Source organism: Salvia hispanica, chromosome 3 (assembly GCF_023119035.1).
Source record: "Salvia hispanica cultivar TCC Black 2014 chromosome 3, UniMelb_Shisp_WGS_1.0, whole genome shotgun sequence".
Lineage (NCBI taxonomy): Eukaryota > Viridiplantae > Streptophyta > Magnoliopsida > Lamiales > Lamiaceae > Salvia > Salvia hispanica.
In genome coordinates, this window is record NC_062967.1 from 23594595 (window position 1) to 23621619 (window position 27025).

The 27025-nt window shown below is 35.7% G+C and overlaps 3 protein-coding genes across 7 annotated transcripts; 1 reads left to right on the forward strand and 2 right to left on the reverse strand.

The window, feature by feature from the left end:
• Positions 1–2721: 2721 nt before the first annotated feature.
• Positions 2722–6766, reverse strand: LOC125216995 (subtilisin-like serine-protease S). Of its 4 annotated transcripts, none has more exons than XM_048118809.1 (12): positions 6583–6766; positions 6331–6419; positions 6158–6252; positions 5961–6058; positions 5651–5809; positions 5241–5352; positions 4616–5144; positions 4444–4538; positions 4107–4349; positions 3903–4017; positions 3608–3794; positions 2722–3474 (listed from the first exon to the last, which is right to left on the reverse strand). In XM_048118809.1, exons 2-12 carry the CDS (start codon positions 6403–6405, stop codon positions 2915–2917), a joined length of 2268 nt encoding a protein of 755 aa, XP_047974766.1. In that variant the 5' UTR covers positions 6406–6419; positions 6583–6766; the 3' UTR covers positions 2722–2914. The 4 variants fall into 4 exon arrangements, with proteins under 4 accessions (XP_047974766.1, XP_047974765.1, XP_047974764.1 ...); XM_048118808.1 differs by having other exon boundaries at positions 6497–6766; XM_048118807.1 differs by having other exon boundaries at positions 6491–6766.
• Positions 6767–16450: 9684 nt separating this feature from the next.
• Positions 16451–17183, reverse strand: LOC125212288 (rubredoxin). The gene has a single exon (XM_048112408.1). The coding sequence runs from the start codon at positions 17126–17128 to the stop codon at positions 16562–16564; it is 567 nt and encodes a 188-aa protein (XP_047968365.1). The 5' UTR covers positions 17129–17183; the 3' UTR covers positions 16451–16561.
• A 3416-nt stretch (positions 17184–20599) lies between these two features.
• LOC125211455 (diacylglycerol O-acyltransferase 2D) lies at positions 20600–25560 on the forward strand. 2 transcript variants are annotated; one of them, XM_048111257.1, is made up of 9 exons: positions 20600–20891; positions 20981–21055; positions 21155–21240; positions 21765–21892; positions 21976–22131; positions 22882–22968; positions 23843–23940; positions 24983–25070; positions 25329–25560. In XM_048111257.1, the coding sequence occupies exons 1-9, from the start codon at positions 20677–20679 to the stop codon at positions 25428–25430; spliced, it is 1035 nt and encodes a 344-aa protein (XP_047967214.1). In that variant the 5' UTR covers positions 20600–20676; the 3' UTR covers positions 25431–25560. The 2 variants fall into 2 exon arrangements, with proteins under 2 accessions (XP_047967214.1, XP_047967215.1); XM_048111258.1 differs by having other exon boundaries at positions 20601–20891; positions 21786–21892.
• Positions 25561–27025: the final 1465 nt, after the last annotated feature.

A 27025-nucleotide genomic window follows, 5' to 3' on the forward strand; every position in this document is an offset into this window, starting at 1 on the left:
TATTTGCTACAGTAGCCTCATACACTTGCGGGTATATTTGTGCTTAAGATAAGCTGAGTCAACATTTTATTTTAAAACTAACATATAAAAGTAGGACTCACACGCCATTAACTTTTTCAACCCACTTTTCGTTACATTTTTTAAAACCCGTACCGAATCAAATGATGGAGGGGGTACCTTTTTTCAGTCACATTGCAAACCATAGCACCTCAATTAGGGCTATATTTTTGCTTTCTCATTCAAAGTCCCTTGTACATATGTTCGTGCTCTACGTGATAGATCAGGGATCAATCATATGATTTATTTTCCAAGGTTTTTATGCGTGACTCGGCACTAAGGGCATCCGCATCGCTGCGCGATGCAGTCTTGATCTCGTCTCGACGAGACGAGACGGTATCGAGACAGCGATGCGGGCTCCGTCTCATCTCGACGAGACGAGCTGTCTTGACACGTGACGCGTCCCGGCGAGGCCGGCCTTGAGCTCGCGAGACACGCGCGCGGGCGGCTGGTGTGACGCCCACTCGCTGATCCGCGAGTGAGCGTCGGAATTATGACGTCATAATTCATATTTTAAAAAAAAATCAATTTTCCAAAAAAAAAAATTTAAAAAAAACGGTAATATGATCGTTCAACGGTAATATTTTAAATTTTTTTATTTTATTTTATTCTATATATACTCTTCTCCATTCTCCATTTTACACACAAACACACATCTATTCTCTCATCTCTCTTTCTTTCCTCTCCAATCACTTCTATAAAATCATTCCTTTATTTTTTTCTTCTCCCAAATTTAATCCATTATGGATCCATTTAAGCAAATGCGTCGAATAATGGAAGAATCGCTAGAAGAAGATCGACGTAGGGAGGAGGAAGCCGCCACGCCTCCTCAAAGGCGACGCCGGACTTACTTCCATCGTAACCGAGAGGAAGCCGCCGCAAGGTTGGAACGTGATTACTTCAGTCCGAACCCGGTATGGGGAGATATCTACTTCCGTCGACGAATACCTGCACGTCGGAGAATCCACTGGGAGACTTTGTTTGTTGAACTTCTGCAAAGACGTCCGGGCATAATCTTGCACAACATGATTGTCGCGACGAAGGACCTGAGGCGGGAAATTGGTTCAATCCTGAAACCCCGGGAAGCTCAACCGCAAGTAGTCCGCCTCGAACGGGAGTGCATCGGTCTTTGCAAGAGCGGTTGTCTATTCGGGCAAGGACACGTGATTCTAACGCCCACGCCCAACTCCAGGAGGATCTAATGGAGCATATTTGGGCAAAATTTGGCAACCGTTAGATGATCGTCACTAGAGAACTCCTTTTTCTGCTTCTTTGCCTCCATTTTTTTTTTTTTTGAGTTTAAGTGTGCAATTTGTAATTTCTAGTTTTTTAATTATGTCTTTTTTATTTTTTTAGGTATTTAAATTGTAATTTTATTTTATTTAATGAAGTGTGTTTTTTATTAATTGAATTTGTTGGAATTAAAAATTAAAAATGAAATTGAATGAATAGTTAAGAGATGGTTAAGAGATGGAGGGATGCAGGTGTTGTCTCTTAGTTAAGAGATGAGCTGAAAAGTACAGTGGGGCCCATGAATAGTTAAGAGATGAGACGGTTAAGAGTCGGATAAAAAACAGAGATGCGGATGACCTAAGTAACCCTGCCTAGAAGTTTGTGCTTGATCAACGTTTATTTAATTGGAAATCTTACTTTTGTTGGTAGTATAAAGTTGGAAAATCTAGTTTTAAAATTGATAATGACGGATAATTCATGTTATTCACAATTTCACCTATAAGTAGTACTTAAAATTTTATAAAATGATGTATATTTAGTATATTAATTAATTAATTAATTTAATTAATCTATGATAATTGAAGTGTTAGTTAAATTCAAAACTATAAAGTGAGGACTCTGAGTCAGGAGAGACAATATGGGACAAGGATCCAAACCCTATGTGACAATGAGTCATAATAGGAGATATCATGTCTTAAATTTTTAATCAGATTTCTCGGAACATTATAATCTATGTGAAGTTGGTCTCTTATGGAGTACATAGTAGCTCGAAAAATTAAATATAAAATCCTTCGATATAGTAATACTAGTACCTACTATTGTTATTTCATTTGTAAGGTACAATACATCCTTAGTTCTAATTTTTGGTTGGAGTGGCTGACTCTTTGGTTTGTGATAGGTTGTGATTATAATTTGGTGTTATATTCATTGTTTCTTGCTTGTTGTCTTTGGCTTTGTTGATGTGGGAGTACTTTGTTTTATCATATCATTTGTTATTTTTGTGAGTGATCTGTATGTATTTCATCTGGAAACGGTAGGAGATTTTGTTTTAAAAGTCTTGTTGATGCATCATTTTGAAGTCACTACTAATTTTGAATTTGATTATTTTGTTCTCACAAGCCATAAAATAGAAAACTTATAATATGTGACCAAGGGAGATTTTTGTGATGAAAGCATGCCTCGCATTTCAAGATTTGTAACCTTATGTTGTGTCAAGACCTAAAATTAAGTTAGTTATCACTTATAATTCGAAACAGAAAATTAAACCATCAATCTCAACAAATTCGCAAACATATTGTAAAAAAGGTTTTTTATAATACACAAAAGTGAATACTGTTTTATTTTATTTTATTTTATTTTTGTAAAAAATAGTGATTGTATTTATACTCTTTTAGTAGTCAGAAATGTTACAGGAGCAACAACACATTATACTCACTACTAACAATAAGATAAATACTTCAAACAACATTTGTAATACAAGAAGTGGGTGCAATGAATATCCTACTCTTTTCCTAGTTCTAAACAACCCTATTCACGAATCAAATGTTGCAAACCAAAATTTTAATCTTCAACTCCATTTGGCTCTACACCTTCTTCACCTTCATATCCAACCCGAGCGCGCAGCCTACATCTGTAAACCCGACCTCGAACTCAAGGCACGGACTACCAATGGCGTGGTCACCCACGACCTCCTGCTCCTCCATGATAACGACCCGAACACATAGTCTCTGGTTGGAGCAGTCGCCTCGAATTTAACTGTGAAGCTGATCTTCTGGCCGTACCTGTAAAATACCAGCCTCTTAGGCACCACAGTAACATTGACACCGGTTGGGGGATACACCACTGCTTTGTAGACACTCCGCGGCCTCCCAACATTTGTCACTGTCCGGATCACTGAAAACGAGCTTTTCAAATCCGGGACCGTGATGGAAGGATAGTTGAGGGCCGATGTTGATACTTCACTACTGCAAGTGCTGTTGTCTCTTGTGATCAGCTGCAGTTTCCTGTCGCTGTAGCCAATCGAGCAGAGGAAAGCTTTGTAGTCAGAGGGTGTTGCATCATATACCAGACCAGGATCGAGGACTTGTTTTGGCCTCACAAAGCCTGACCCCAGGTCAAATGGATTCGCCTTCCGGCCATCAGGGCCTGCCCTAATGGGTTTCCGGTGCTTGTTCCATGTCGTAGCTGCATAAAAAAGTTAAAAGTTACGTTCTTTAATCCAAGAACGTGCTTATAGTGCAGGCATTGAGCGACGTCATACCAAATTTTAGCAAAATGCATATACTTATTTGAAATTTGAAACTCCAGTGTTTTTTACCAGTTGTCATAATAGCAGACTTGATGGCAGACGGGGACCAAGACGGGTGCACGGACTTGATCAAGGCTGCTATTCCTGTTACATGAGGGCAAGCCATGGAAGTTCCAGAGAGTATGTTGAAGTTCCTTTTTGCGGTTGCTGGGGACCAGGCAGCCAGGATATTGAGTCCCGGAGCTAGAACATCGGGCTACAAATTCATCAAATAGGCCACAGAAACGAGCCTGTTATGACCAAATACTCAACGAGTAACAAAAAGAAGCAGCCAAAAAGGAAGCAAAAGAATCCATCATTTCACCTTAAGGATTTCAGGAGTCAACGCGTTCGGACCCTTTGAAGAAAATGGAGCAACTTGAGGTGCAGATCGAGATCCTATAATAGTCTTGGCAGACATAATTGTTGATGTAGGTTTCCTGTTACAAAAATAAGTGAGTTAGAAAGGAGGTTATAATTAGAGACAGACAGACAGACAGACAGAGGGAGAGAGGGAGAGAGAGCAAACCTTGATTTTTTTATGTAAGATAAGATCCTATATCCAACTCTATTTCCAACAATGGCTGCTGGGATTGCAAAAGGAATGGCGACATCTTTATCAGCTTCATCAATGAGGATCATTCCAACTCCACCGGCATCTTTCACTACAGTGCCTTTTGCAAGCTTCGACTCTGTGGAGCTCCCAGCATGACGACAAACCAGAACTTTACCTTTCACCTTCGTGATATTCAAGGAACTCTCCAAACAGTAACTGGTATGAACACAAAAGACTAAAGCAACTTGAGATTCTACGTGGAAAATAGATATGCTGAACGTACTCACAACAAACTACCTTTCGGCTTCACCTGGATTGGTAAGGAGTGAAGTATCCTCCGTAAGCTTCAGCAGCGGATATGATACTAGCTGAGGTGTGCATCTTTGAAATACTTAGACTCTCACCCTGTTGAACAAAAAGGACTTGTTGAGGATTGAATGAATTACTCGACAGCACTTGGAATTCAGGAGATTGTGATTTACCGAAAAATGAGCTCCATTTCCAAGAACAATATCAGATGTGAAGTCTCTGTCTGTGGAACTAGCTCCCACAGTGATAATCCAAGGAGCAAGATTCGTTACAGACCCCGGAGTCCCTTCATTTCCGGCTGAAGCAACCACCACCACTCCATGGCTGACAGCATGAAAGGCCCCGATGGAAATGGCATCACTGAAATAATCTCCCTGTGGAGAATCACCGCCCAAAGATAGGGATATGATATTCACCCCGTCCCTAATGGCATCATCAAATGCAGCCAACAAGTCAACGTCATAGCAAGCAGACCTCCAACAGGTCTTGTATACAGCAACCCTAGCCATCGGAACACCCCCTCTGGCTCCACCCGCTGCCAACCCGCTGTAGTTCATGTTATCAACAAATCGACCTGCAGCAATTGACGAGGTATGACTCCCGTGTCCAACACTGTCCCTTGCAGATCTGTATGATACTATCTTCTCCTGCTCTTCTTCCGCTTGATAGCCATTCAGGTAGTATCTTGCACCAATCACTTTCCTACAAGAAAGACATATTACCCCATGCAATTCAGTACAACGAACGATGAAATATATGCAATGATTGGTGAAGAAGAAGAAGCCAGATGTACTCAACCTGTTGCACATGGAAGAGTTGAATTCTTCCCCTGGCTGGCAACGTCCCTTCCATCCAGCCGGCACAGGGGGCATGCCTGCATCACTAAAACTAGGGGACTCCGGCCAAATACCTGTAATTAGACTCTTTACATGAACGCCAAGTTCTATTATTCGAGTGGAAAGGTGGGACAAGGAATCAAGAATTCAATCATGTATAGCGCCTTCATGTTCTAAAATGAAAAACTATATATCCAGTTTTTGTTGCCAACATCAGAAAAGCAGTAAAGGCCATAATAACATAACCAAAATCAGCAAAATGAGACATCAAAAATAGTCTTGCAGTGTATAAACTTGTGCAAAAGGCCATAAGAAGATAACCAAAATCCTGTGGAATTCGAAAATTGTGGATGAAGCAAATGATAATGTTACCTGTATCAATGAAACCAATGACGACATTAACTTGGTTCTTGGTGGAATAACCAGGAACCTCCATAGTTTCTTCACCAAGGAGGCCCATGAAATCCCAAGAATGAGTGGTGTGGAGGCTCCTCCTAGTGTTGGGGAAAACCGACACAACTCCCGGCATTTCTGAGTTTCATTAATTAATCCCAACCACACCAACACTATTAGTAGGACATAGGCTTTAAATTTGAGAAAAGTACAATTTCAATAAATCAGTCACTGTATTAGGTTGATCTTAATCATGAGTACTAGCATTTAAGCAGAATCAAGTACTTGCCTGCAACTTGAGAAGCTTGCTCCTCAGTCAACCTGGCTGCAAAGCCTCTGAAAGCATGCCTATAACTATACACATGAGAAGCCTTGGCCTCTTCCACACTGCATTAACACACACACATACAAAGCAATCAATTGATGAGGACAAACACAGTGAGGCAGTAAATGCAGAAGTAATGAGAGGGTGAACAATTAACCAACCTCCCCCTATGAAGATCATTAAGAATTTGATGGTGCTGCCTCAAAATCTCATCTGGGCCATCACCACCTCCGCTGCCCATGTACACCACATACAACTAAACAATAAAAGACACCATTTTTATCCACCAAAATCAGAAACAATTCCATAACTACACAAAAAAAGGCATCATTACCTTGGAAGAAAATGATGGAGCAAGAAAAACACAGAGGCAAAGAAACAAAATCTGGACTTTTGTGAGGGAAGCCATATGAAATCTGGTGGCTGGAAGACAAATGGGGTTTGATTAGAAATAAAAGCAGAAGGGAGTGGAGAGTTGAAGATGGAAGCCCCACTGAGACATGAAACGTGAAGAGTAGATCGATGGATGTTGGGAGTTGCTTTAATCTTAAAGGTAAACTGAAAACAAACAGAGCCCACGACGCACCCCACTTCACTTTTTCCAACGCAGTAATTCTTTCATATTCGAACTAACTCAATCATATCATCTGCTTTCCACCAACAACTTAGTCGATGTTTCGTGCATATTTGTTTATTAGTTTTTGGTGCAGAAACATGGCATCGCTTCTGGTGGAATTGCGGCAGAGGAATGTGGGGGTTCTTGTTCTTGTCTTGGGTTTTGAAGAGAGGAATGTGAATGTCGCATTATCATTCTAGAAAATAAAAAAATAAAATATCAGTATATTTTAATTTTATTTAAATAACTCCATTGCGAGTTTGTTCGTGCATTATGAAAACATAATTATAATTATTAATACTACGCTATATAGATCTAGATCTAACTATATTAATGTTTTTTTTATTAAGATACTTCCTCTATTCAGAAATATATGTCACATTTTTTAAAAAAAATTATTCCATAAAAAATAGTATCACCTTATTTTAGAAAAATTCCTCTCTATAAAAATAAAATTTTCTCTCCACTTATTATACACGAAACAATATCTTCTAAAATATTATGTCATCACTCAAGTATGATATTTATTATTGAACGAATGAAGCGTTGAAATTGAAATGCGAAAGATGAATTGACGGGCAATGTAGCTCAATTAGAGTATGAAATTTATTATTGAACGAAGGAAGCGTTGAAATTGAAATGCGAAAGATGAATTGACGGACAATGTAGCTCAATTAGAGTATGAAATTGAAATGTGAACCATGAATTGAAGGCAATTGTAGCTCAATTAGAGTAATACTCCCACTGTCCCACAAAGATTGTCTCATTTTCCCATTTCGGTCCGTCCCACAAAGTTTGTCTCAATTCACTTTTTACTATTTTTGGTAGTGGACCTCATATTCCACTAACTCATTCATATTCACGTTTTATTATAAAACTAATATATAAAAGTAGGACCTACATTCCACTAACTTTTTCAACTCACTTTCCATTACATTTCTTAAAACCCGTGTCCGATTAAAATGGGACAATCTTTTGGGACGGATGGAGTACTCTTCTTCTTTATTCAATAGATGGGAGGTTTGAGGATTGGAAAATAGGAAATCATCTAACTCATGGCACACTTTATTCAATAGATGGGAGGTTTGAGGATTGGAAAATAGGAAATCATCTACCTCATGGCACACGGTCCAAAGTTTTAATAATTTTTCTATTTATTACATATTGTCACACATCATTTAAACGATTCTACTGGTGTTAAATTTGACAAGAAATTTTGTCCTGTAGTTGTTCTTACCATGGGCATGAGATACCTTCTATTGAAAAAATACAGTCATAATTTATTCATGCGTCAACCGATGGCTTATAGACTATAGTACTATACTAAGTACTAAATAGCAAAGCAAGTATTTTTCACTAACAAAGTGAAATATAAATGACATGTGTTTGACTAAAACAATAAACATAAAAGAAGCGTCTCTCCATCCTCTTTATGGCAAAAAGGTGTTAACTATAATTAGCATAACATAAACATAGGGAAAATGGAGAAATATCCGTTATACATTTATTTACCGTTAGGAACAATAGGAATGATGATTAAGGGTAGGGGAAATGCTAATGCAAGTAATGATTGAGTAAAGGATAATCGTTAATTACATTTGGAAATCAAGTACAATCATCATTGTTGTTTATAGGTTGGGTCACAACATAGCTTCATTCAAATGAAGTAGTAGCATTAATTGGGGTCATGTGAAATATTTCTTCCTCACTTATTGCTTTCTTTACCAACTTTTTTTTTTTTACTTTCCAACGGTAGTGATTAACCTCAATCCATCGAGATTTATGCTATACTATTTCATTTGTGTCACAAGCAATTCCATCGCCCAAAAAAAGAAACTAGTAATGAACTTACCTGTGTCACTATCTTATCAATTTTTTTTTTATAAATAGTTTATAATTAATATCGGTATGTTTACATCATAGTTTTGTACTCATGTATCTTTAGGGACATTCAAGGGGGGTAAAATTCAAGCATCAAAGTCAAAAATAGAAACAAATCTAACTATTTTATGTAGATCTAGTTTGTGCAAAATAAAATAAAAATCTTACTAAATCCAGCTCAATATATTGAGTTTTACGAAATGATTTGATTCCGGTACTAATTTCTTGAATCTGAATCACGTGACAGTTCATGTATGTGTGGTTGAATAATGATTTATCACTTTAGTAAATTCTATAGTATAATAATGATACCATCAACAAATTTGACCTGAAAACATAAGTAATCACAAATGTCAACGGCACCCATCTGCGATTTATAATGGCATCTTTATTCACGACACAGTACACAGTAGTTACCTTACACTGGCCTTACTTTGGAAGTATTAAGGAATATTACAAAAAATAATTATTTAACATATTTTTTATGAGGTATTTTTAATCTTAATATCAAAAACAAATAATACATCATGTTCAACACAAAAAAGTACTACTACTAATTGAAATGAAATTGGATTTTGAGTGTGTTTTGTAGCTATTGAAAACGGTACATAATTGTTGCAAGATTGGTTACGCCAACTTTTTTTGCTACTCACATGTTAGACATGCCACATGAACCTTATGTCCGGATTCGAATCACAAAACTTAATTGTATCAACAATGAGGCTGAAAATTCCAGCCTTAGGGTATGTTTTTTTTTGTGGCCGGCCGGAGGAATACAGCTGCGGCGGGTGCTGGTGTTGCGGTTATTATTTTTTGCGACCTTATTGTTAAAATGTGACAGAATTCAGTTTATTTATTTATTTTTGATTTTTTATAAATGTTAATACGTTATTCAGTCTTTAAATACATCCTTTCTTATGTGCGTAACAATTGAAATTTAATGCAGTAATTTTAATCTAATAAAAATATTATCATTGTAGTGTTTTGTATAAATATTGATATTTTAATCTATGTTATTTGATTCTAAATCGAAAATGAAAAAAAAAATACTCCATCCGTCCCAAGATAAGTGAGCACAAATTTTCGGCATGGGATTTAAGGAAATGAGGTTTTGTTAGTAGAGTTGAAAGTGAATAAAGTAAGAGAATTAATAAAGTAGAGAGAAAAAGTAAGAGAGAGAATACCAAAAAAGAAAATGAGTCACTTATCTTGGGATGTCCCAAAAAGGAATGTGAGTCGCTTATCTTGGGACGGAGGGAGTATGAAAAATGAAAAAATAAGTTGGGACTAATTTTGGAGTTGGTTTATTGCAGATTTTGGGACTAAAACTGAAAATGTTGAAGTAGTAGGGGAAAATGTTAGGGCACCCACAGCGCATAGCGTGGGTGTCTCCATCTCGTCTCGGACGAGATGGCAGCGAGACAGCGATACAAGCTCCGTCTCGTCGCCATCTCGTTCCGAAGAGGAAGCTGGCGAGACAGCTCGCCACGTCGCCGAGCTGTGGTTCGTGCACGCCCACTCGCCGGCCCGCGAGTGGACGACATTTATATCCGTTAAAATTGATTTTTTTTTTATTTTTTTTAAAATTCAAAAAAAATTCAAAAATTAAAAAATATAAAAAAAAAATTCCAAAAATTATACTAGCCGTTTATAGTCGTTTTTTTTTTTAATTTGTAATTTTTTTTCAATTTTTTTAAAGCCTCCAATCACTTCTATAAATACCAAATCATTCCCACAAATTATCCACCATAAAAAGCCTCTGTATTCTTTGCCTCCATTTTTTTAATGGTGTGTTTTTTTATTTTTTTTATGATTTTAATTATGTGTTTTTATTTTTTTAGGATTTTAATTATGTGCTTTTTATATTTTTATATTTTTAGGATTTTAAATTATAATTTTATTTTACTTAATGAAGTGTGTTTTTTATTAATCGGATTTGTTGAAAATAAAAATAAAAAATGAAATTGAATGAATAGTTAAGAGATGAAGGGATGTAGGTACTATCTCTTAGTTAAGAGATGGAGTGAAAAGTACAGTGGGGCCCATGAATAGTGAAAAGATGAGGGGGTTAAGAGATGGATAAGGGATAACGTTGTGGATGGCCTTATGATTGGTATACTGAAAATCATATTTCGAGCATATTGCACGAATAGAATTGCTTGTATATATAATATACTCTACAATCCACTTTTAGCCCAAGGCGAGAAGAAGTAATTTTTATTGCTTGGAGTTTGCTTATGCATTTATAAGATGTCTCTCGAATATTTAAATGTATAAGAAACAAACAAGTCTAATTCTTCTGCATAATAGACTGGTCGTGAACGACGTTCACAAAAGGTGACACAGTCAGTTCTTTGTAGAAGAGAAATAGAATTCACAACCTTGATAGACTTTGACTACCTATCGTGAAAGGTTGCAGTATCAGTCCGTATGTTTCCTACCTTAGGAAATAAATGACACTGGTGCAATATAGCACTGAAGGATCTAACAATTGAAATAACTCTTTCTTGCTATTTGTTGAAAGACTAGGTCTTGGTGATTGTTATTTCTTAATCATTATTGACATAACATTGAACATACGATTTTTATTATGCTTTACTTTGATTTATCAAATGGTGCGGAATTTTTGTAATCCAAGAATCCTTATATCTTGAGTGACCAATGTCCAGAGGTGCTAGTATTGCTATTGCACTGAATCGTGTGCTGAGTGAGTCAAGTTTGAAAATATCCTCTAGAGGTGTTCGAAAAAAAAATTATTATTCAGAAACTCGGCCGATTGGAATTTATTCCAGAATAATAAATAAAAATTACGAAATAGACAACTCTTGGAAAAAGATATTAATTAATTAAAGTTAAATAACAGACTAATTAATTAATGGGTATTTATATCTTGAACAAGGAAAATAATAAATTAAAGAGGTTTTTGTCCGGATTACTCGTAATTTTGGATTGGACGGGCAGTTAAGTATTATTTTGATGTAGTGGCCGATAATAATATTCTGTTGGGCTTGTATTAAATTGAGGCTCAATTTAATTAGTAAAAGACCAACAGGTTTGACCCTAGTCCAAACTCCATGGATACCTAATCTAACTCATTATAACCCTATATAAAAGAGACCGAAAAGAAGAGTTTTAAGGAATTAATTAGTCAAAATTTCGTGCTCCCCTTCTAGGAGTGGACGAAAAAAAAGGTTTTTGACAAAGCTAATATTTTGTCTTCTTTCTGGTCAAGTCCGACAAAGCTGATATTTTGTCTTCTTTCTTGTCAAGTCCTTTTCGACCTGATAAATTTTTCCCACACAACGGTCATTATCTGAGTTCCGGATAAATATTAGATGATTTGTGGTCGAGTACGAAGATATTCATGTGGAGAAGGTGCAAACAATCATTGATTCTTTAGAGAATATGTTCGGTTATTCTAAATCGTAGAATATCATGAATTAGGGTTTTAATTCCTTAGTCATGATTTATGTGAGTCCTTGTATACAATTAATTGTTTAACATATGATTAATTGATCCCATAATTAGTCAAATAAATTTATATACGTGATTTATATGTGAATGCATGACTTCCCTTCGTATAAAGAGCACCAAACCACGACATAAAAATGGGTTAGGGATTTTTGGGGTGCTATTGTAGATGCTTTAGAAAATTTATATAATTTATTTGTGCACAAAAGATACTTTCTGCCGAAAATTGTATTAAAAGTTTTCAATATACAAATCAATAGTTTTCCAGTCCAAGAACAGTTTATTTTGAGTAATTACAAAATTTCATTATTTTTTCGTGCCAAAAGGAAATACAAAGAACTAGTAATTCATTATGTACAAGAAGCTAATACATTTAAAAAATAGTAATAATATTTCACACCAAGCACAGTTCTATTAGATTTTTCTAAGCTCATTTTTAAAAATGGAAAATTTCTTTTCATACTTTGCCCACTATATCTCATCTCTCATACGTTATCTACATTTTTTTCATATTTCTCTTAATTTACCTATTTTTTCTCATCTCTCATACGTTATCTACAATGTTTTTCATATTTTTCTTAATTTACTTATTTTTTCTTTCTCTCTTATTTACTAATTTTTTTAAAAACTTATGGCGTTTACACATGAGACTTGCGGAAGAAGTAAGATCAAAATAACAAAGAAAAGCTTCGAATGCATAAATGTGAGCATAAGAGAAAAGGCAGAGTGGGTGTATTCTTGGGCCGACAAGGATAGCTACACTCCCTTTCATACAGGATAATAGAATAAGATATTGGGCTGAGATAGATTATAAAATCACTTTTCAATGTTCAGGAGATCTATACTATAAAAGGGGATGAGATAGATTATAAAATCACTTTTCAATGTGCAGAAGATCTATACACTATATAAAAGGGGAGTTTTAGAGATATTTAGAGAAATAAGGTGAGTTTTGGAGGTGATTAGGAAAATGCCCTTTTAAAATAGATATTATTATTTAAATATAACTGCCTTTTTTTACTGAATAGTAGTAGTAAAATTACGCAAACTAAAGTTATTTAGTTTTATAATTATTGGATAAGAGTTGGTTATTGAGATTCTATAATTAGATGATTAGTGGTATAGTTAGTGGCATAATGGCTTTCAATAATTTATTCAGCGTTTCAGGGCAACCAACTTTAGCCAGGTGAAAATCTCATTCCAACCACGAATTAACATTTTTTTATTAATTGATTTCCATTATTATATGAGACTCTTTTCCAATGGATTGAAATGAAATTTAGGTCAAGTTGATGTTTTTATGAATGTAGAATGTCCATTGATGATTTTCTGGTTAACTCTAGGATACCTATATTGAGAATTGATCAGTCTCCAGGGGAAATGTGTGGCTTAATCAAGCTTTGGCATTAAGCAGAGAAAAATAGAAAAGTATATTTTCAATTCCATTAGTTTATCAAGTTCCTTTTCTTTAGTTTATCAAGTTTTCTAAAATTCTACTCTCTCCGTTCCATAGTAATGAAGGCGTTTCTTTTTGGCACAAAGGTTAAGAAAAATTGTGTTAGGTAAGTTAAGTAAATGGATAATAAAGTGAAAAATGAAAAAGGTAGAGAGATGAAGAAAGAAAAAAGTAAGAGAAAGTAAAGTAGGTGTGGAAAAATGTGTTGACTTTTACTAAAAAAAGAAATGACTTTATTACTATGGAACGTACCAAAATGACAAAATGACTCTATTACTATGGAACGGAGGGAGTATAATTTAGTTATTTTGTGGAGTTCGTAACATATGACCTTTTGTTATTCATGATTTACTTTGTACATGTAATGTTACTTTTATAATGGTCAATTTCATTTTTCTTATAGGGAGTCATATGTTTATGGGGGTTGAATGTAGCCAATTTATTTAACATAATGAGCAAGGGCGCATCCTCCCGATCCAGTGGTTGTTCTCCAAGCCACTGCGCTTCTGTTACGCGTGTTTGCTTCCATCCCTTTGAGAGCATCATTTCCAGTGGATCCACTTATGTTAAATGCTAATAAGAAAATAACAACATACCTTGACCATGTTAGAGGAAGTTCAAATAAAGGAAGAATCAATTTCTGGGAGGACACAAAATTCTGGAAGAAGACGTTGTGGTATGGAGACGCGATTTTATACATTAGGTTTAATTTGTTAAGGCTTCGTAATTATATATTTCAATACATGAGTTTAGTTACATATTTCAATACATGAGTTTCATCAAATCATTACTAAAGTTGTTAATAGAATATACTCCTTATTTATACAAGTCTATTATTGCTCTTGGTTTATATATTTATTAATTAGTTACGTTATGGGATTTCTTAATTTTTTTTATTTAAGTTACACACCGTATTAATTTAAACTAATTAATGTTTTAAATAAGTATGTGTTTTTTGAAAATTTATCAATTTAAATAAATAAATTTTGATGTATAATAGTATAAACAAATCAAATGAGAAATGAAAAAGAAAGAAATTTGATATTCTTTTAATTAAAATAAAAATTGAAGTAATAAAGTAATAGGAACATTCATGTTGATTATATATGCAAAACTGAAAAAGTAAACAAAGTAGTGAATATGCATTTTTGTTTGAATATTTGGTGTAAATCATTCCTACAAAATTATCATTCATAAGTTTCTTCACCAATAATTCATTGTATTATAGAGTACACATTTATTATTTACAATTTTTATATAATGATATTATTTCTAATTTTATTTAATTGATTTCGATTAAAAATATTTTAATTTGTGCATCGCACATGTGTAATACTAGTTGGGAATAATACATGGAGTTATTAAAATGTAATTCCAATTTAAAATGATTTGGCTGCATCAATTGAAGAATCATTATAAAATAACAGATATAAATATAATATTGACAAATCATTTCTTGTATTACTAACTAGAGGGTATCAGGTCAGCTATATACAACTAAAATTTTATACAAGTGTGAGATTTGTGAAAGGAAAATTTTTTATACAAGTCTCCAAGTGTGGGATAAATTTTCCACCTTAGATGTTAATTAATAAAAACTTCCATTTAGGCTGATTATAAACTTCTAAGAAGTTCACAAAAAAATTACAAACGCTAAGCATCCCCGTTCCTATCTCCAATTCATCTCATCTCTATACTGTTCATGGCCTCACACCACTTTTTACTCCATTTCTTCATCAAAAGATACCACTTGCAACCCTCCATCTCAAAACCATCTCATCTATTAACTATTTCATTTATTCAATAAAAAAAATATTTTATTTAAAAAAACATTAATCAAAATACCCAAAAATTACAAATTAAAATCATAAAAAATTTAAAAACATAATTAACGACTCCTTTTAAATAAAAAAAATTATTGAAAAATTGATTTTTTTTAATTAAAACCATTTTTCGAATTTGGGAAATTGGGTTTATTAATTTTGGTATTTTTTTTCAAATTATTCTGATTTTCAAAAGAAATATAAAAAACCATAATAAACGATGGCCACTCACGGACCGGTGAGTGGGCGTCACAGCCCAATCCAAACTCGACACGTGGAGGGGGATTGGGGGGGTGGTAGCTATCCCAGAATTTCTCCCCGACGAAATATTATGGAGCTGGGAGACTCCCAACCCGGTCTCTTAGCCATCTCGTCTCGGCGAGACGGCTAAGAGCCGGGTTGGGGATGCTCTAATGTAGTAGTTGAACATGCACTCCAAATCCTAAGAATGTTTTAAGTATCACCAAAGAGTACATGAACCCTATGAAAAAATAGGATTTTCCCAACTATGAGCTTGGAAGGAAGAAAGTGGAGTAGCTACTAGCAACTACGATTTCCATTGAGATGGATGTTCCATTTTAGCAAAGAGGCAAAGCTCAAACTGAAAAGACAATAACTATTGAATGAGGAAGCTCTCGAAATTCATGACTTTCATACTACACACCACCTCAGAGATCAATCCTCATCTGCAGTTAGTTTTGCACTCCTAAACTCCACATATTTAACTAAAACAGAGGACCTCAAATCAAGGCTAAACTCACTGTAATCTTCTGATTCACATACAACTTTCTCAGGATCCTATAGAAACAGCTGAACTAGGCTTCTCCTTGAGTTCCAAACAACAACAGTCAAGATAACGGTCACTTAACACGAAAGCTGCCACAGAATATGGAAAGCATTCCCATGTCCAAAACTCCATTTTCGCCAAAAACTACTCTTTTAACATAGTACTCATTACCTAACAATACCTCTACCATAATTATAGTAAGCAAAAATCTAACTTGGCCTCAATTGGACTACAATTCAATCATGCCCAAAACTCTTCACTTCATAACCACATACAAGACCAGCACCTTTCCATGACTCCAATTTTCACCTAAAATCACTCTCTCAAAATCCTCATAACCAAATACCACATCCAGCAACATAACAGTGAGAAAAAATCTAACTTGATCTCAGCAGCATTAAAGCAAACACAAAACAGGCATTCCCAAATACAATTGATATACATTACTGATGACTTCAAAAAGTAAATTCGATATACAGATTACACTTTCATAGACAACAAACAAGCATACACCAAAAAACAGGCGATGGATCATTGGAGAAAGTATCCCGATAAGAACAGAGCAAACCCTAAAAGCAAACCACCATAGATGAGCAGAAGTTTCTGACCAGACGTGAGCGTGTTGGCGCCTAATCCGAACTGCTGATTCTGCTCGAATCCCGCAATCTCCATTCTCTTACTCTCGAAGAAGCTCTGCGACGCGCCGCAGGTCGGGCACCTCCAATCGTCGGGAAGCTTATCGAAGGGCAAGCCCGGCGGAATCGGGTACGACGGGTCTCCGGCGGTCTCGTTGTATTTATACCCGCAGGATCTGCATTCGTAGATTCCAGTGTTCACGACCGCGAATTTCTCCTCCAATCGCCGAGAATCGAGATTTGACTCCGGCTCCTCCGACGGAATCGGCAGGTCTTGGTCTTGCTTGTCTTCTTTGGAGACGTCGATGGAATTGATGGAGATGGGGGTTTTGGCGCGGTGGTGGAGGGGCGTGAAGAATGCGGTGGGGGTTTTGAAGAGCAGGCGCGGCGGTGGCGGCGGTGGAAAAGGGGCGGAGATGGTGAAGAGTGTGAAGGAGGAAGGTCTGGTGGCAGAGGAAGACATTATCTTAATCTTTTCTTTGTGTTATTTTTCGTGGCTATTTTTTCATTTAATTAAACCAAAATAAATCCTTTTGCGGATCCAGAATTCCAGGATATTATATAAACTAAAGTATATACCATTAAATATATGCGAATTTTGAGCTTAAATATATGCGAATTCTGATTAATGAAGTTAATCTATTTTCTGAATATGGGTGAGTAAATTTCATTTGGACTATCAAATGTATCACGGCAATAAGAGACATTCAAATATAAGAGTATACACAACTGATCATAGACTAGCTATAAGCTAGAAATAGGCTAGCCAAAAACTCCACCTATCATATTATTAAGGAGTTCTCATAGTCCAGTAACAAGCTAGTCAACACCCTAGTCGAGCAAATAAATTCACAAATACGATTAATTCAAATCGTTGTTGTTTATCAAATATTAAAAAATGAAGTGTAATGAGTTGTAAATATATAGTATAAATAAAAAATATTAAAAATAAAATAAAATCGGTTAGTCTATCGCTCGCTACGCAATAGACGGCCACCGATAGGCTAACGTGTATTGTCCGCAGATGACAGCTCGTCCGTCGCGTTAGCCTAACACAATAGTAGACGTCCGCCACGCCCGTCCCGCTAGCCTATGGCTAGTTCGTGCTGACGTCCCTTATTGTTGATGCTCCTCCGCCCGCTCGAAACTCGACAAAATATCTCGGTTTAGCTTGATATTCATCAGAGGCAAATATCTACAATTGAGTGGTAAAAACGTGTTGAGCTACGGGGCTTTAAACCTGAGTGTTGACAACGCGACTTTAGAAACGGGTTACATATGCGCGGTTTTGGAATACATTACATTTTTTCTGCTTTAAAGTCGCGTTTCATGTGCGTGACTTTATTAAACATATAATTTCAACCGAACCCCTAACCCCACTCCTCATCTTGTCAGCGTGAGTTGGAGGCAATTTCTGACAACTTTCTTCAGTAACAATTAATCCCTTGTCCCTTGATAAATTTTTTTTCGGTTATTAATATTATTATTATCGTATTACTATTATTTATCCATGAATTGCTGTTGTGGTGCCTCTATAGAAAAACTAGGGTTCGAAAATTTGTAGTATATACATTCTTGCAAAAATAAGGCTAATTTGATCTATCTATAGGCTCCCGATGATCCGGCCTTATTATATTTGTAGAGCGTACATTTATCTCATATTGTTTGGGCCGGATACCAAGTCCAAAGTTAAATGACAGAAAACATGAGAGCGGGGACGGATCCAGCTACTAGTTAGCATGGGCAAATGCCCCACCTCAAATTTCATCACATATACATAAATTATACATTATAAAATATATTAGTTTTAATTTTCCACTAATTGCCTCTCTTGAATCTCTTAAATTTTGTCTATATATATTTTTGCCTCTCTTCATATGCATTCCTGGATCCGTCCCTGCATGAGAGTAAGATGAGATTTGGTGGTTTAAAAAAAAAGAAAAAGGATTTGATGGTCTATTGGATTGTCAAAGACCTCATTATATAGAACCTCATATAGTAAAGAATGCGTGTCACAATTACTTGCATGCTACATGCAGCTTTTCCTCTTTCCTTTCTACAATAATGTACCGTGAACAACTTCCAAATGTTACAAATTAATAATCTTCAAATGTAGTTTTCCATCAAATTTATTCTCAATCCAATATGTGTGGGGTTGCTTTCATCCCAATACCATGAGTCGCTCTTGACTGCCATATCAAAGTAACTTGGGTTGTATCGTTGTGACTATCATTATGAAGATAGAATGAAAATATTCTATAACACAATGCGCATAATGTAGAACCGATGGATCTATATCAACTAAAGGAGAATATGACCTTGGTTAGAAAGTCCTTCATCTGATTATGACTTAAATTTTTCTCTCATTCAGATTCATCTTGAGACGATGGACTACATAACTGTCACCATCACATGGAACATCCTCTTCCTCAACACCAACATCATCCATATCGGCTTCATAATGTTATTTCCCAAATTCATACATCCAATATCTACGTGTGAACTCCGATATTGCTCTATTACAAACGTCCCAATTTCATAAGTATATTGCACGAGATCTTTAGACTGATAATTAAATGATCCTTCAAAAGGCATTGTCCATCTACTTCAACTAGACAAAATAGGTCAGACCGTTTCATAAATTATTAACTAGCCTCTTCATATATTCACACCTATGCTATTATGATGGTTCGGTCCAAGCCTAAAGTATAATATAAATTTTAAAATTTCATCATAAAAACATTTTGCTGGTAACAATAAATTTAAGTAAGCACTAGAATTAAAAAGAAACTTAGCATCCCTGTCTATTGGAATGTGACAGGCTATCTCTCTCTAGTGTTTTTACTGCGATCTTACAAAATATTGTTATCATGGGAAAAATGCGTATATCGTTTTTCTTATGAAAAAAAAGACAAAAGTAATAGACAAAGCCAAGAAACTGGGTCGGAAAGTTATATGAATTCCAAAAATCAAAATTTGGACACATGATTACAAAAATCAAATATAGGACAGTGTTTAAAGAATGTCAGAGAATATTGCCAATTTCGAAAAATTTCTCCACAAAAATGAAAATTTAGTATCTTGGTGAAAATCGATATATTTACTATAAATAATTCGAAAACATAGTAAAAAAATTTTTTTCCAACTGTTTCATCTTTCAAAATGTCTACAAAATAGACTAGAGAAGAGTAAATTAGATCGGCCAACAGATATCTTTGGCCCAACCATTGAAAAAAAAAAACTCCTACAAACTTGTTGGGAATTAAATAGTATTAAATGTTTAAAATAATCGCATAATATTACAAAATTATCAGAATTAGAATTTAATTTTTCCAATGGTGACAAAAATCTGAGCGGTACTACTCTTATTCTAGTACGAATTTTGCCGAATAAAAAATATGTATTTTATTATAATTTTGTTCGGATCGATAATTCAGCATAAATTTAAATACAGTAATAGTAGTTTGGTCTGTGTTAAAATGACAACATCTCTTAAAGTGACACCGTGACACCACATATTCAGCAATATTATAAACGCTACACATTAATCTATAGATTATTGTATAGCGTGTCGGATATTGCTGACCGAGAAAAATTTATTGTATACAGTGTTGTATATTGCTGGCCGAGATTTTTGCACTTGAGCATTTTTTTTATTGCCACATGACAGCTTATTATTCGTCTGCGTGTATAAATGATTGACTAGGAATTGTGATATGTGTTATTTTAATAGGTATTATCATTCTAACTTTACATAATTTATTAATTTTCGTTGATTAAGCATTAATGACGTGGATAGTAACAAATTATGTAAATTGAATGGCACGTGTCCGTGCCTGCGGTGACATGTGATAACTTTTAGGTAGAATCCAGAAAGTGTTCGACGAAAAGTCGCTGAGAGATAAATTATTTCCGAGATGGCGTTGTTTCCCACATGATATATATTTCCAGCTCTCCCATTCCTCTGCTGCCATCAATCGCCTTCACTCCTTCTTCTCTCCCCTTACTCCAATGTCGTCTGAATCCAACGGCGACGTCAGGCGGCGGAGATCGCCGTCGTCCGAAGCAGAGTCGGACGCGCCCCCGACCGCGGCAGAGTTCAAGGGCACTCGAGGATCGCTTATGAATTCCATTATTGCAATTGTTCTGTGGCTCGGGTCGGTCCATCTCATCGTCTCGATCGTCCTCGCCTCGTTTTTCTTCCTCCCCTTTCCCAAATCACTCGGGTTTGTAACAATCCCTGCTATCGTCTGTGTGTTTTCTCAATTCGTGCCTTTCTGGATTAAAATCGAATCTGTGGCGGCGTTCATTGCAGAGGAATTGTGTTGCTCTTCGTATTTATGGTGATTCCGATTAATGAGCGGAGCAGATGGGGCCGGAATTTGGCCAGGTTATGTTATAATGTTTGCACATACGAATTCAATTTTTTATCTTGTTGTTTGAATTATGCGTTTGTGAGGTTGAATGTGTTGGTGAATGATTTGATCAGGTATATATGTAAGCATGCAGTTGGTTATTTTCCGGTGGCGTTGCATGTGGAGAACATCAAAGCCTTTGATCCCAATGAAGCATATGGTAAAGCTACTTCTTTTGAGTTACTATGATTTTCCCCTTTTTACTTTCCACAGCTAGCATTTTTTTTATGTGAGTTCTTTACTTAATTGAAGTAAAAGTTTTTAGCATTTCTGAGTGTTAATAGCTCCATTAACTGTAGTGAAGATGTGTATGGGGCTGCTTCATTTGTGAGATAATGAAGTTGTAACTAATTTGTGGCAATAGCATGGTAAGTCATGAGAGGAGTTAATTGTGCTGCTGTATTTCCACCAACCCTCTCGGGGTTGATATTATTGGTGACCTGAACAGTTTTGATCCTAAGTGGAAGTAAAGGGTAGGAACCACTTTCTTAACAGTATAGCCAACTCCGAAACCTTTGAGCTGAATAGTATAACTCAACTTGGAGGTAAACATTACGGTATTATTTGCATTAGTGGAATGTTACTAGGGAAGTAGGGAGCTATTTGTCAGCTAGTTTGTGCCTTTTCTTGCTAAATTTTCATAGCACAAACGATTAGACGACAGAATCCCTCGCTTCCTGAAAGTTCTTCCTCTATCTCTTGCAGTTTTTGGTTATGAACCACATTCAGTTTGGCCTATTGGAGTAATTGCGATAGCAGATCTTACTGGTTTCATGCCTCTTCCGAAGATCAAGGTTCTTGCAAGTTCTGCTGTAAGAATCACATGCATTTATATATCCTGAAGTCATAATAATGATTTGCCTTTCCCAAAATTTGATTATGGATAACTTTTCAGGTGTTCTACACTCCCTTCATGCGACATTTATGGACGTGGTTGGGACTTTCAGCTGCTACAAGGAAAAATTTTACTGCACTTTTGTCATCTGGTTATAGCTGCATTATAATTCCAGGAGGAGTCCAGGAGGCCTGCTATATGGAGCATGGCTCTGAGGTGATCATTAGCAACTTGGATACTTTCTTCTATTGCTTGTCTTTTAATTCATCACATAATTTTTTGTCCTTATACCATCTCGATTTCCTTTTGCCGTTTATGATGTTTGCTGTAAACAAATTTTACCTACTTTGTCTTGACATCCTCATCTCATAAGCATACATGTTTTCTAGCATTGAAAGCTGCCACGTGGCAAAAAAAAACATCAATTTTTCTTGAACAGCAATATCCAACACGTTAGACAGCAATATAGATTGCTGTCTAACGTGTTGGATATTGCTGTGTAGCGTTTATAATATTGCTGTATAAGCGTTGTCACGTTGTCATTTTAAGAGGGGTTGTCATTTTAACACAAACCTATATATATATATATATATATATATATATATATATATTGATTATGTATTGTAGTAGAAGAAAGATGTGAAAAGCCCAGAACCTACCATTTGTGGGTTTGTCACAAAACTTGCAAGTGAGACTTTTATACTTGACTAGTTGTATGTAGTCTCTATGACTTTTATACTTGACTAGTTGTATGTAGTCTCTATGCATGTCTGCACATTTTTTCTCAGATTGTACTGACAAATGGAATACAATAAAAGAATTTGACTGTAGTACATAATTCATGTTACTCCTGTCTGTTGAAGGGTGTTAGGAGTGACTGTTCGTAGTGCTGAATTTCATTGTTAAATCACAGGTTCACAGTTAAAATGATTCTAATTACCCTATGTTCTTTTCTATAATGCACAGGTTGCGTTTCTACAAAGCAGAAAAGGATTTGTACGAATTGCTATAGAGACTGGCAAACCTCTGGTGCCTGTTTTCTGCTTTGGACAGGTGAGTCAGTTTTCATTATTTTTCTCGTCATTTGGAATTCTGATAATAATATAAGTTTGGATGCATATATATCAATATATGTGACATGCATCAATATGAATACACACTTTCTGTATGGGAGATTGCTAGCAAGCTACCTTTTGTGCTTTATCTGGATTTTTTATGAGTTTGCTCACACATTTGTTTCGATTCAGGTCATACCTGACTATAATTTTTAGTAGTTTTGATATAAATTAGGTCGGAGTTGAGGTGAGTCATGACCTATTGATAAATTTGGGATAGTTTGGTCGCCATGCTGGGGGTTTATGACCTTTGGAAGTGTGCCCCCTCCAATTCTGTTAGTGTAAGACCGGAATCATATGGAAACACTGGAATGCTGGATGAAATTCCCAACACCAAGCCTAAATGAAATGTTACACTATCATTGCTGCCACCTGTTCATGAAAAACAATTTGTTGAACAATGTTGGATACAAGTAGAGTAGTATACCAGCACATAAAGGAGCATGTGGAACAAATTTGTAAGCCTCAAATTTAAACATGGTGCATCATTGTCTTAACTAATGAAATCTAGGGAATGTAAAGAATCACCAGAAACACACTTCATGCTATGAAAAGAAATAAAGAAAGAAATAGACAGGAAATGTGACGAAGCCAATTAATAACCAGAATCTGGAGGGAACTTTCCTTGAATGTTTATATAAGTGGTTGTACTATTGCTCTGCAGTTAATGTTTGCACGAACACATATTCTGAATTACACCTTGAACCTTTTACATGTTTTCTTATTGTGTAATGGTTTATACCCTACAAATTATAGCCCTTGCCAGAAATTCAAAACATTACTTACTCTGTGATTGTTTAATTGTTCTACAGACTGATGTATACAAGTGGTGGAGACCAGGTGGGAAACTCTTTAGGGAGTTCTCCAGAGCCATAAAGTTCACACCCATTGTGTTCTGGGGCGTACTAGGGTATGTTCTGTTTTGGAAATTTGTGTTACTGAGTTTTAGATGTTGCTGATCTTCCTTTTTCTTAAAGCATGATTTAATTTGAAAATAATGGGCCATGATAGGTTATTCTTTTAAAAAAAAGCTTAATATGTGGAATAGAGAGGAATGTGGAATTTAAATGTACTATTTTTCTGCACAACAGGTGTCTTTTTTCTTCATAATTAGTTGTATCTTACCGAGTTCTTTCCATCATACTCACTATTGTATAAGATGTGGTGAAATTTCAATGGCCACAGGTTCCATATTGATCGTTTATATGATACGAGCAATCATGGACACTTATGCTCTTAAGAATAAAAAAAACTCTTAAATAGTTGAGCTTAGGTCAAGAGGAGGTTCTAAAGCCATAATAAACCTTCTACAAGATGTTTTTGTGGTGAAGTGAAATAGAACCTGAATTTTGAATTTCAAGTTTAGTATTTTCTGTTTTAAGTTATTCAAATAATCTATAAAACCAAGTCTTTGACTTGTTCTTTCAGTATCTTTTTAGGAGTGTTATTAGTGGCTTAGTTAGTGTTTTAGTAGATTTATTACTGATGCAGTACATGCTTAGTGGATATGTAGTATTTTTCTGTCTGTTTTTGATCGAATGTAGAACTTATATATATGATTTGTGATAATCACTCGATCTTAAATAGACAGAAAAATACTACTTATCCAATAAACACGTACTGCATCAATAACTAATCCATTAACACACTAACTAAGCACTAATAACACTCCTAAAAAATAGTAACTGACTTGACTAAAGATACCAGAAAGAACAAGTCAAAGACTTGTTTTACAGATTATTCGAATAACTTAGAAGAAAATACTGAACTTGAAATTCAAAATTCATTTTTAATTCACTTCACCACAGTTTTGTCAACTCTTTTTCTTCATTTATTTCAAACTGAGGAAAACTAAGTTTCATCTGCAAGTTCCGCTCTACAGTTGAATTTCCATTTTGATGTTAAAAAGTTATCATCTGTACTGAATTTCAAACTATGACAATTCTTTGCAGTTCACCTCTACCTTTTAGACAGCCGCTCCATGTGGTGGTTGGTGAACCAATTCTGGTGAAGAAAAATTCTCAACCTACTAAAGAAGAGGTATACCCTATACACCTTCTATGATATAATTTATAAAGAACAAAAATAGTACTTGTGAAGTAAATCATCTTCAAATATCTGAGTTTCAATAACGAGTCTGTACTGGTGATGGGAGTTGGTGGATAATCAGCATAAACTGGAGATTAAGATAGGAAACAGTGGAAGCATTTCAATAAACATTATGTGCATTAGGAAAGGCTTTATGTATGATTCTACAGTTCCTGGTAGTTCTGTAATTTGATTTGTGCACCATACAAGGTTATGGAGGTCCATGCCCGGTTTGTGGAAGCGCTTCAAGATCTTTTCCAAAGACACAAAGCAAGGGTCGGCCACCCAGACTTGCAGCTTAGGATTCTATAACAAGCTTAATTTATATCAACAATTTATGTTGTTGTATATTATTCCTAGCTGATTTATTATTTTTAGTCCACTTGCATCTGCCCTAACAATCCATTTTTAGTAATAATAATATGCTTAGATCACATCATCACTGATGGTGTTCATAATATTTCTATCTTAGTCCTTTATTTGAATGAGAAAAATAAAGTTTACAAGAAGTATTACTTAGGACCATTTATTGGTAAGAAATACTACTCCGCGACGCTATATGTGATATGAATCACAAAATGAAGTGTGTGTATATTAACCTAATGGTTGAGTGGTTAATTCCTGAGACCAGAGATTTTGAGTTCAAGTCGATTAAACAAGACAGAATTTTACATGGATTGATCCATGAAAGACTTGTGTCAACGGAAGAAGAAGATCGTGTTATTCACTCTCCATGATACTACAAGATACACGTTACGGCTTTTGTGTAGTGTGTTTGTGTGTGGCGAAGTATGAATTAATCTCTATACACACTAGTCATCAACGTATATATAAGACAAAGATCTACATTGATATTAGCTCGCAAACTGCTTCAACTGCTGCTGCAATTCGCAAAGATCAGCCAACTTGCACCCATCAGTTACTGAACAATTAATTTAACCAACTTCAAAGTAACCTCATGCAGCTGGACTAAGCCGATGTTAAACATAGTCATGTTCTTGCTTCTTGCCTTTCTACTTCTTCACCAATGGAGCTTCCCCAGCAGGATTGCAATGCACAATACTGGATTTTTGAAGTCCCTTAGCTTTCAATGCAAACGATCAAAAGATCTTGGCATTGCATTTATGAGAAAATTGTCTTGTTTTTATCCACGACTTGCATCAATATTTTCTAAATCATCAATAACTTTATTGAATCTATCCAATTGATCATTCATTCCTTTCTCATCTTGGAATTTATATGAGTAAAGTTTTTGTTTCATATACAACCTGATTTGCAAGAGATCTGACCATATAAAAACTCTCAAGCTTCACCCATACCCCGGTTGCATTCTTCGCCCATACAAGACTGTCTCCCAACTTAAAATGATGGCTCTACAAGCCTTTTCCATCATATATGTTGTTTCTTGACCAAGTTCTTGTCATCAGCCAAATCTCTCTCCTTCGCTTTTATATCCAACAACAAGGCCTCTGCAAGGCCTTGTTGGATCAACATGGCCTTTTTCTTAATGCGCCAAAGACTAAAGTAATTCTTCCTGGTTAACTTCTCCACTTCAAGCCTCGACGTTGTCATCACAGTCTCCTCTTCACATAGACATGCCAATTTGATGCTCTCGAGGGAACCATCAAACTGATGGAAATTTAGGGATTACAATAGATAAACTAGCCGGGCGTAATACAACCCAAGAAGAAATACAAATGGAAACTGAAACGAAATTACAGTGGAAAACTCGAAACAAATAGATCGTAAAGGAATTAGCCGAGTCGAGGAGGCCTCTTTCCGCAAGACGAGATACGCCCCGGTAGTGCTCTTCGGATTGGCGTTTCGTCCCCAAAGATAAAACGGCTACGTCTCTGATGAAGCAGCACCGCAATCAACAGAGCTCCGGCAAACTGGATGGAGGAGAG